Genomic DNA, 12,133 nt, shown 5'->3' with positions numbered 1-12,133 from the left:
GAGTTGGGAGTTGCACTTTTAAAGAGTGATTGAGGTTGGTCCTACTGGAAATGTGACTTTTGAGATAAGACGTCAGGAGGTGAAAGAACAAGTCAGGTGTTGTTTGGGAGAAGAGTATTCCAGGCAGCCAGACTAGAAGTGCCAAGGCCCCAAGATGGGCACCTGGCTTGCTGGAAGAGCATCACAGAGGTTTGCGCAGGTGTTTGGCAGTGAGTGAGGTGGGGAGAAATTAACTAGACATGGGGGCATGGTGGTCAGACATCTTGCAGGGCCCTGGAGGCTGTAGTCAGGACCCTGGCTTTTCCTCTGTGTGGACCAGGCAAAGGGGGCTACTGCAGAGTTTTGAGAAGAGTAGTGTGATTTCACTGAAGTTGTAATGGGATTACTCTGGCTACCTGAGTGGAGACTAGACAGTAAAGGCATAGGGTGGAGCAGGGAATCCAGCTGGAAGCTCTTGCAGGAATCCAGGGAAAAGATGATGGTAATTTGGACGAGGGTAGAAGTGGTGGAGGTGGTGAGAAGTGGTTGGATTTTGGATACATTTTGCAAGGAAAGTCAATAGCATTTGCTGACACATTGAATGCTGAGTGAGACAGAAAGGAGTCGAAGATAACTCCAAGGCTTTGGTCTGAGCAACTGGAAGGATGAAATAGCCATTTACTGGGTTATGAGCCAGAAATGGAAACTGCCATGGAATGATGACTTAGGGAATAGATTTCTTACTCTTGACATGGATCTTTGGGATGGAAGTCACACATCTACAACATTGCTTCTACCTTGTGACGATGTTACATGAGAGGGATTTAGGGGGTGGGCTGGAGAAATCTTGTGTGCTATTCATAGCCGCCAGACAATGGGTGTCTAAGAGTGAATGGTCTGGTCTTCAGATTTAGTGCCATAGTCACATTCAAAAACGTCCCTTCTAGAAGCATCATATGCTTTGCTTTTCAATCCCTCCTTCTGCTAGAGTCTAACCTGTGTGAAGCATTCTTTAGGTTGCTGATTAGAGTACTGAATTAATTCTACCAAGACATACGTTCTATCATTTAGCACCTGAAATCCTTGGAAGAAAATGCACAAAGCCACAGCAGCTGGAAGTCTTGTGGATTCGCTGGGTAAACTAAGCCGCTCTTTTGGGTTGTGTGCAGAGCTCTGAGTGAGGGTGGAGGGAAGTGTAAAAGGGATTAAGTCATTGACTAGAATGACTCAACAGTGACAATCCTCCTTGCCCCTAAGGGTATTATAGGAATTTTATTTCAGTTCCTGTCTCAAAGTCATATATCTGTCATGTGATTGGCCACCCAAGAACCCGGCAGAAAGCTCCATCAGATAGTGTGGGGGAGATATATGACTTTGACTCTAAGATGGATTCTCAGTCTATATGATTCACTGAGAGATCTGGGAATATTTGTAATGAAGGGTCCATATTCTGTACCAAGAAAATACTCCATGTGTGATTTAAAAGCACAAATGTGTGAAAGGGCAGGGGCGGATAATTTAACAGATAGCCTTCCACAGTCCTGAGTAATTAAAATCATGACAACAGGATTAGCAATTCTAACATCATTTTTGTCCTAACTGCACTAGCCATGAAGTAAATTAGGTACCTTAAAAAAAAAGCTTCTTGAGCTCAAAGCTTTACTTGACAGAATGCCTCCACAAAGCCTCCTTATAGTTCTATGCACATAGTAAACAATTAATAAATACTCACTGGATAAATATTGGGAATTTCAATATTGAGAATTTTATTGCCATTATTGGCAGTAAAAATATTTATTTAACGGGATTAAATATTTCAGCCAGATTTTTCTTTGTTAATGAAATTGATACATGGCCCAAGACATTCAAGGAAAATATGATTTTACTTAGTGAATAATACTTATTAAGCACTTTCATTTACAAAAATATCATTTTCTTCCCATGGTTCTTTCAACATCGAAAGTACACATTTCCTATTGAGTGTGTGCGGTGGGATCAGGCCCCAGTAACTGCCCCCCTCTGGCAGTGGCCGTGAAGCCGTGGGGCACTCACTGCCTGGCCAAGCCATTGAAAGCTGCCTTGCCTCAAAGAGAAGGCAGCGTTTCACACAGGCATTTGGGTTCTGGAAGCAATTCCTGGGTTATTTTCTTTGAAAAAGCCATAGTTATAAATGTAATAGAGCTCCAAAGAGAGAGCCACTTCATCCACTGGGGGCTTTCAGAAGAGCCTGAAGGAACGCCTGTGTCGACAGCTTGCGTCCGCACGAAGGAATGAGGTTCCCCAAAGCTTCCAGTGGGGGGATTAGCTCCTGCGGAGTGTAAAGACCACGGTGTATTCATATTCATTTCAGAGGAAATTAAAAAAAAACCTGGGAATAAATGTTAAACAAGTCTTCCTGCTGCTTTTTCTGTCTTGGCGTATGAAGCTGAGGTAGCAGAATGTGAAACTCATGGCAATGCAGAAGCTGCTGCACTGGAGTAAACACTGCCTCTGCGAGGCCGGCCTTTTCTTTTGATTGGAAAGAGCAGAAAAGTAAAAAGGGGGCACCTCTGCATACTGCTCCTCACCTCCTCTATCCCACCGATAATGAAAAAACTATGCCCCGGGGTAAAGAAGGCCATCCTCAAGCCTTGTCTGCCTGAGCATGAGGGAGATTGTAGTGTGGTTCAATCCAACAAGAACATCCGTGTGCAAGACCCTATGGGAAGCATTGTGCTGGGGTACAAACACAGAGGCCCCGACCTAAGTTCAGGCCAGGAGAAGGCACGTTAGCCCATCACTACAGTACAAAATGCAGGCGTGCTGTGAGATGGTCCTGGCAGTGAGCCTGAGCTGGGGGGTGTGAGGCTGAGGATTGCCGCCGGGGGGAGGAGTCACGGTTCCAGGCCCCTGTATAGAGTAGGGAGCTGGCATTGGACTCCTTACATAAATTCAGCAACTACAGGTTGCATTTTGTCCCTGAATGAGGACTGGAAAAATGCTGCCCTCAATCCACCATCCACCAAGCCAAGGAACTGTCCTTCATAAGGCATTGAGTGAAAACACAATGTCACACTCTATAAACCAGCCCCACGATGGGGTGATGTGGGCTTGATTTTGTACTACCTTCCAGGTAGGGAAACCCTGGGCCAAGAAACTAATATAAAAATGGGTCCAGAAGTGGAGATACCTGTAGTGTCCTACAAAGCAGTAAAAGAGAGGTCACCCCATAGGGATGCCACTTTATCTGCACAGGACTCCAACACTGAAAATGCATTCCCACTGAGAAAGGACTAGACACAGGGAAACCCACTGTCGTGAGAGAGTTCACCTGTTGGGTTCTGTGGGATGCTGTGGTGTGCTGCCTAGATCTCAACCTTGGCACAGGATTGAGGCCCTCATTCCCCAGTTTATGGGAGTGTAGCAGTTGACAGCTCTCAGGTATGTTTGTCTCCAGGAATTACCTTCAGCCTGAGAGCCACTCTCTTCTTGGTCCTGCTCAGTCCTCATGGAGCCCATGTCTAAGGATGGCCAATGCTGGGGCGGGGGTGGGGTGTGGGGACTGGTTCCCTTGTCCCAAAGCAGGACAACTCTGAAGGCCCTTCCCAGCCCCAGAGCCATCAATTTTTCTCAGTAGATTCTCTTGCCTCACTCCCTAGTAGGTGTTGATTCAGGAGGACTCCCCAGGAAACCTTCTGCACACAAAACTCCATATCTCCATTGCAGAGTCTTTTTCTCAGGGAACTTGACTTAAGACAGGCACTCCCACTGTATTTTCAATCCAGACCTCTCCACGGAGCCCCAGACTCCTATCCTACTGTCCACATCTTCACTTGCATGTCTCATAGGCGTATCAAACTAAACATGTCAAACTGAAACCACTCTCCTCCCACAAACTCACTCTCATTGACCCAGTTGCTCTTTCTGGAAACCTTGACCTTGTATCCCATCAGTTATCAAGCCCTGATGATTGCATATTCTTACATGCATTTCCTTTCACTTCTGCTGCCACCACCCTGGTCAGCATCACCATCAGCTTTGGTCTAGACCACAGGCATAGCCTCCTGCATGTCACCTTTTCTGTCCTTTAGTATCATAGCAGCTAAAGTGAAGTTTCATTGGTTGTCTTATTTCATGGTTTCAACTTTATTCACTGTTTTGTTAATAGGTAGTTCAGTTCCATAGATAAAAAACAAAACAAAACAAAACAAAAAACAGAAAGGACTATACATAATACATAATTCTTCTTCCAAGTGCAATCAGTTGACAGGATCTTGGGTATCCTTCCAGACACATTTTTCGTCCATTCCATTGATGCGTTCGAGCATAGTCTCCCGCTCTTTCTCTGGCCCCTCCCCCTTTTATCCAAATAGTAGCATACTATATACATTATTTTGTACCTCATTTTTTCATCTAACAGTATAGACTGGTGTGTTTAAAGCATAAATCTGATCACTTCATACCCTAGATCTAAACTTTTTTTTCTCTTGCCATTCCTCTCGTAATAATAGATCTCCAGTTCTTTAATATGGTTTCCTTTGGGCCACAGATAGTCCTCAGAAATATTTTGTATGGCTCACATAATGTTTTACAAAATTAGAATTCAAACATCATTAGACTGGACATGCCCTATTCAGTTTGCTGCAGACCCACCATCCTTTGTTGTATTAACCTGCTTCCCATCACTTACTTCTATTACCTGTCCAGCTCCTACAGGCATTGGCGCTTATGCTGCCTTCTTCTCCAGCCTCAGCTGCAGCCCATCCTCCCCCTGTTTCTCTAGCCACGTTAACCTTCTTTCAGTTTCTTCAGTGCCCTGAACGCCTTCTACCTCAACATGACACACACACTCTATGGCAAAGCTTCCAGTGTTTCCATTGCCTCTTCCTCTTTACACACCTCTCTGATCTGTGCACACTTCAGAACTCACATAGGTCACTGCCTTAGGGAAGCCATCCTTCACACCCCAAGTTTAGCCATACCGGATATAGTATGTTTCCCTGGCACCCCTTTCTTCTCTCTCATAGCACTTGTCACACTTGTAGTAACTGTGTATTGTCAGTTCTAAAATGCATATATTCCTCACATTTTAATCTTTCTGAACCTGGACAATGTTTTACAATTAATGGTGACTTAACAATTAATGGTACAATTTGCAATTAGTGGAATTTCAGATTGGATGAAACTGCGTAAAGATCTGTTAAAGCATTTGTTCTCTATCTGTCTCTCTCATTAGACTTTAAGTGGCATGGGGGCAGGATCTGTGGCTTTCTTGTTCTCCCTATAGCTGCAGCAACTAGCACAGGGTTAGGAATGGAATAGATGCTCAGGAAGGACTTGTGGACTGAATGCATGGACAGGGGGGTAAAGTAGGACTTTGTTTTATGGAACCTGAATTTGCGTCTCTCAGGAAAATTTTTCAGGATTTGATGAGTTTGTGTTCTTCCTTGACTATCTCCTTTAGGGCTTTGAGAGTTTGCCCTCTTTGCGTAATCTTTGTCTTGTAGACTGAAGAGAATCTCCTAGCTCAGTATGTCCTGTAGAAACCACTTCATCTTTTTTTGGTCATTTTAGTTAGTCATCTTTGGGCCTTTTGCAGTTGTTCGTATTCTGTTGAGTTGGGAAGAGATAATGTTTTCTAATTCATTTTCTGTCCTCTTTCTGATAATTCCCATGTTTTATTAATCCTTTGGTGGTTGCCAGTCAGGCTGGTATTTAGGAAGAACAGTCTTCTGTATCCCTTATGAAATTATACTTTAGGGGTCTCTAGGATCCCACAGAAGTGTACAATGGCTGTGCAGGACAGTTTAGAGGTCAAATATGGTTGCTTTTGTGAAAATTACTTATTCCTTTCCTTACTTTTTTTTCTCTCTAAATTATATGCTCATTTTATTCAGTAGGATTGAATTTATTCACAAGTACAATAAAGGAGCATGCAAAAGTAGAATATAGAGTGCAGGTGCGGCTACCTGTATTTCTAAAACATGTTGCATTTGTTTTGGAGTTTTCCAGAGTAGAAAATAATAACCCAGAGAATAATTTATTAATAGCAATGAATGATTATTGATGTTGGTCATTAAACTTAACAAAAATTCATTGGCCCACAAATTCTTTAGTTTAAAGGTTATGTGACCTTATCAATTTTTGAAAATTAATTTGTTAGGTCCTTTTCCAGGAGCATAAGTGAGAAGTCAGAATTGATCATCGATACTCAAGAGTATTATTTGTGTTATTTCCAAAGGCATCATGTCCCTCTTTCCAACACTGAAGCTTCTGGCCAATTTTCCTGCTGTCATGCGTGTTGATGACACATTCATTCCACAGTCTTCCCACCAGGCCTTCTTCCTGTTAGTCTGGCATCTCAACCTGCAAGAGCTTGGTGTTGCCTGAAAACTTGTGTGTTTCCCTGTGCTTTGTCTCTTCCAGATTAGTTATAAAAAGCCTAATTAAAATGGGTTCTGCCCTAATCTCTGACAATGCTGCTGTTTTTATTTTTTATTAAAAGAGTGCCAAAACGTGATAAAACATTCCTCCTTATCTTTCAATACCTATTTGAAAAGTCAGTCTGTGCTAAACTGTTTTGAAAGTCTAAGATGTGTGGACAGATTTCATATTGATTATATACTTTCGCCCTGGAAGTCAAAATTATATGTAACTATTTATATATAAAATATATATACATACATAAACATGTGTATGTATGTGTGTATAGGTATATATAAAATTTATATTTATATATGGCACATATGGTCATGCATGTGACATGTATCTATATCTATGTACATATGTACACAACACAAAAACAACCACTGTACTAGCTGTAAAATGTCCTTTTTAGTTTTCAAACAAGCTCATGAGCAGAGACAGTATAGGAGTGTGCTCAGAAAAAAATGCCCTGGAAGTCAGAAAGCTAAAGCTTCTAGCTCAGCGGTGTCCCTACCTGGATGTGTGACCCTGGGCAAGATATTGGACCTTCTTAGGTTTGAGCTGTTTTCATTTGTAATAAGAGAGGGTAGGATTAGATCACTGATTCTCCACCCTGATTATACATTAGAAGCACTTGGGGACCTTTAAAAAAATGCACATGCCCAGATTCTACCAAGTGATTCTTATTTAATTTTAAAAACTCTCCCCTGTGAGTCTCAGGTGCAGTCAGGGTCGAGAACTGCCATGTAGGAAAACTCTAGGCTCTCTCCAGGCCTGGGAGTCTCTTGTTTTATTTTTCCTTCCCACACAGGATGGGCCATGCCGACAGAGGACTGTACAGCTGTTCCTTTCGTTGGATTTGTCTAACACATGTGCTCCTGCAGAATGCTGGGAGCTGAAGGGTCCTTAGTGGCGGCACACGAAGCCCTCTCAGTTCCCACCCGTGTGTCCACCCCCTCGCAGTCACGGGCCTCTGCCATTCTCTCTTTGTAGTTGAGCATGCTTGAATTTTCATGCTATGTAGGCATCTCAGTGGTCTGTGGCAGGAAAGGATGAGAACTCCCAGTTCCTGTGTTTCCTTCCATGTGGCCTTGAACCGGTGGCGGCAACCATAGTTTACTTCCCATCACGGATCCTTTTTGCCAGTCAACCTTTTCAAATTTTTTGGTCTCTAATTTTCTTCTCTTGACCACCCTATAACCTTTAATCTCTTTGACCCCTGAAATAACCAATAAGTACATTTATTGACACAGTAGTTACTTAAAAAAAGAATAATTGGTTTTAAGCATATTAGGTTCTCATCACCTCTGAACCTGTGGGTTGAGCAGTGCACACATGATAAATACTGGGGGTGCCAAAAAAAATGTATACAAGTGGACACTTGGGTCAGCGTTGCTCAAGCAGTACTTCGCCATAATCAGAAGTGTCTGGACGCTGATGGTCACCACTTTGAACGTCTCTTGTAATTACAGAAGTCATACGTGACTTGTAGTCATGTGTTGTTATCAGAATATGTTATTACAATTTCAATACAGTTTTCCTTCCTTAAAATGTGTATACATTTTTTGGCACCCACTATATTAACGCATTAACAACTTAAAAAGAAAAACAAATTTCAAATATATTAGGTTTTCCTCTTCACAAATGTTTCTTCTAGTTCTTTCCCCATTCCCACTGCTACCACCCCAGTTTAGGTCCATCTCCATTCTAGTCTCTTCTTCTATAAGAAGAATCACATATTGTAGATGGTCGGCCCTGTGATGAGTAGTTCCATTCATTATCTCATTTAAACCTCATAAAAGATGAGGAAACCAGGCCTCATAGAGCTCAACGTCAACTGCATGGTAACGATGGCCTTTACTAAGTGCTATCTATGCATTGTATCACTTAGTCCTTCGTGTGACCATTTTCGATTTGACTGAGGACTAAATGTGGATTTCAGTGTTCCATCCTTTCCCACAGTCACACGGCTAGTAATAGTGGAGTTAAAACCTAAGCCATCTCAACCACTAAGCCATGCATGCTCTTATTACTCTTAGGATTATTACCACCACTGTCCACATTTTACAGATGGGGAGACTAAGGCACAAAGAGAGTGACTAACTGGCCCAAGATCACCACGCTACCAAAGGCAGAGACAGGATTTGAGTCTGGGTCTTTCTCATTCGAAAGCCCAAGTTGCAAGCACTGTACTCTGTTGCCTCCCATTCTTTATCCGCTGCACCCTGTCCATAAATAATGTCTCACACAATCCCTCTGTGAACACTGATTCTGTTTTCTTGCTGTCTCTGCTCTGAAACAGTCTGTGTCTGACAACAGTTTAGTGGTTATACCAGAGGGTAAGGGGGAAAGGGGGTCGTAGAAGAGGGTAAAGGGGATCCAATACATGGTGGGAAGGGGAACTGACTCTGGGTGGTGAGCGAACAATGTGATATATAGATGATGTATTGCAGAATTATACTCTCGAAACCTATGTACTTTTACTAACCATTGTCACCCCAATAAATTTACTTTACAAAAAAGGAAAAAATAAAAAGAAACAGTCTGTGTCTATTGCTTAGGCCTGAAGTCTTGTTTATTTATTTGTTTGGACTTAAAGGTCCCCTTACCCCCCACTGCCCTATTCCCACAGTGTCAAAAACCCATGCCCTGCTTACTCAGCCTGTCTCCCTGACCATCCCACCAGCGTGCCAGATTTCTGTCTCCACACATCTTTCATATTTTTCTCTTCATCTCTCCAGCCAGTTTCTTGCATACTTGTCCTGTGCTGGTATGGTCTAGTGGAAGGCCTGAAATCCTGAAGGCCTGAATCTCCTTTCCCTGCTCGGCTCACGGCCACCCTCTCTGGGCAGCCCCCGCTGTTTTCTTGCTGTGCCTCCCATCAAAACTCCCTCCAAACATAGCAGGCTGTGTGAAGCCTCATTATGGAGTCTTTATGTCTCCAGTCGTAAGTGAAGACTCTGAAGGCAAAGACCAGGGACAAACAATCCCGCGCATAGAATAGTTGTTTAATAAGTAGGCATTGAATGAGTCATTAATTTGTGCTTTCCCCCTCAAATCATCTGTTATTATTTTAATTCCGAGACCAGAAAAACACATTTTTTTAAAGGTTGATTTATAGGAATTTTTTCAAAGTGCAATGTTATTGTGCTTATTTTAAGGGCTTATAAAACTGATCTTCTAAAACTGTTGTTCTCCCAGTAAATGTCCCCTCCACGGTAATGGAAGCCATGTGCAGACAGGATGCCCTGCAGCCCTGTTTCAACAAGAGCAGCAAACTCTCCCCAGCCACCCAGCAGCGCTCCATCGTTTTCCCACAGACTCCGTGCAGCAGGAACTTCTCTCTCCTGGATAAATCTGGGCCCATTGAATCAGGATTTAACCAAATCAACGTGAAAAACCAGCGCGTCCTTGCAAGTCCAACTTCCACAAGCCAGCTGCACTCGGAATTCAGTGACTGGCATCTCTGGAAATGTGGGCAGTGCTTTAAGACTTTCACGCAGCGGATCTTGTTACAGATGCACGTGTGCACGCAGAACCCCGACAGGTAACCCCGACTCTCCCTGCTCCATGTGTGTTTGCTTAGTGACACCCACAGCTTGCCTTCCTCCCAGGTTCCAGTCACATCCTCCATCCACCCCTTGGGGAAAACCCTGTGATAAGAGGTGTCTGTGTCCTGGAAGGTCAGAGAGTCACATGAGGCCATGGTTCGACTTTATTGTTTAGAAGGGCTGCACAAACAGTGGCTATAGAGAGGAGTCTGCACTTGCTTTCCACACAGTTCTGTCCAAGTGTAAAGGGGAGCAAAATAGAAGGAACAGTTATGAATATCATAGATGGAAAAATGAGGTCAGGATAATTAGAATCCTCTCTGTCTTCCAAAGATAATATAGCTGGCTGCTCTGCTGCTGTCACAGTCGTTTCAAGGTTCACCTCCAGTGTGCCGTGGGTATGAACTTAATTAAGTACCAAGAGGTAATGAATTGGAATTTTTTGCTTAGTACTATTTTTCTTCAGAGCATGCAAACCCATAAATCCTGCAAAGCTGTCAAAAGGAAATACCTACTCTGCTAGTGATGTGGAGGAAAACAGATGCCACTTATTCAATAAACTAATATCCACACAGAAGAAAAATGTTGACTAGATACCTCAGAGTCAAAGTTGGTTTGAAAGTTTGTCAATAAAGAATTTTATCGCCATGAACTGAGGATGAAATTTAGCTGAACAAGTGAATTAAAATTTCAGGTACTCTGACGAGTGGCATAGTAGATATAATGGAACTATTATTTATGAATCAAAACTGGTTTATTTGACAGTCTTGATAGCTGGGAGCGCAAAAGACAAAAATCAAATTAATTCAATAAGAAAGGATTGTGTTTTATCTCTCCTTCATGTCCTGTGAAAATTTGATTAAACCCAAAATATCTAATAGCATTGAAAATGCACTTTGAATATAAAAGAAAAATTTTGGAAGTAGGATAGGAAAATTGGATATAGGACTCCTGAGTTATTTTCTTAATTTGGCCACTGATTAACCTGATAAACCTTAAGCCAGTCAACTCTCCTTGCCTTATAATGAGGGCAAAGGAGCTCTCCCCAGCTCTCCCCTCCCAGCTCTATAGGATATGGCAGTATGCTAGGAAATACAAGCAGGTTGGATGGAAAGGGGGTCTTTTGTAAAATAATAATAATCCATTTTAGGGTCCATGTGCTTATTTACATATGTATACGTTTTTATTTGTGCCATTCTAGAAACTACTTGCTTAGCATCAAACATTGCTATAACTAATTAATGTTGAAACATTTGCTTTAGGGCTATTAAGGCAACTGTGTCTTTATAATCTTTTACTTTCAATAGGAGACCCCCCCATCCTAGTAAAAATTAGTACTATTTACTGGCTTTAGAGGTGACAAAAATTTTGAAAATGTTTTCTTCACCCAGAAAGGATTTTGTTTTTGAAAGTTTATCTTACTTGCAAGTACACATATAGCTTCAAGATATAGCTATTCAAAGTTTGCACGGCATTTTGATAGGTTTTTAATATAAAAGATGCACTAAAATCTTATTATAAACTTGCTTTTTAAATTGAGTGAGTTCAGATGGATGGATCTATTATTTGCACGGTTCATTGTTATCATAATAACTGAACATATGAGGTCAAATGAAATGATAGTTGAAAGTTTCTGGATTTTAAAACTTAGCTTTGAGTCTATATTATTCCACGCTGAATGTCACTTTACGCAATGAAAATATGTCATGGTAAATAGGAATATACCCCAGTTATGCTTAGAAAACCGTGTGTGTTATGGTTTAAGTCCTTATGAAGTCTGTCCTGTAAAATAATAGTGTTATGATTTGTAACATATCTATGTAAACTGTCAGAGAAGTACCTGACAAATTAGAAGACTTAACATGTACAAAATACACTTCCACGAGAGATGGTTAGGTCAGTGCTGATTCTAAGCTTATTTAGAGTTCTTAGCCAAAATCCAAGTGGCATGAGACTCCGGTCCTATGCTAGACCCTGATGGGTTTATCTGACTCAGTGGCCAGGCCTTGCCTTCCCAGATGAGGTGAAGTAATGGGTGATTGATATCCAGGTAGATAGAGTAGGATCCAATTACTCAAGCAGTGGGTTTCTACTTCTCCCTTTCTTGTGCTTTGTTGGTGAAGACTTGAGAGGTGGTCACATGATTCATAAATAATTTAAAATTAAGATTTCAAAAAATTAGTCCCTTTATAGGCAAA

The 12,133-nt window shown here is 41.9% G+C and overlaps 1 protein-coding gene across 2 annotated transcripts in view; it reads left to right on the top strand.

Moving 5' to 3' along the window:
• Positions 1–12,133, top strand: part of PRDM6 (PR/SET domain 6) — a 96,276-nt gene that overhangs the window by 70,510 nt on the left and 13,633 nt on the right. For both annotated transcript variants that reach the window (XM_074328556.1, XM_019728038.2), the window contains one exon: positions 9,586–9,931. In XM_074328556.1, coding sequence (XP_074184657.1) covers positions 9,586–9,931 — 346 coding nt within the window. The remainder of the gene's footprint in view (positions 1–9,585; positions 9,932–12,133) is intronic.

This window comes from Rhinolophus sinicus, linkage group LG03 (genome assembly GCF_036562045.2).
Source record: "Rhinolophus sinicus isolate RSC01 linkage group LG03, ASM3656204v1, whole genome shotgun sequence".
NCBI lineage: Eukaryota > Metazoa > Chordata > Mammalia > Chiroptera > Rhinolophidae > Rhinolophus > Rhinolophus sinicus.
The sequence above is the reverse complement of the archived record's forward strand: the minus strand, read 5'-3'. Positions and strand labels throughout refer to the sequence as shown.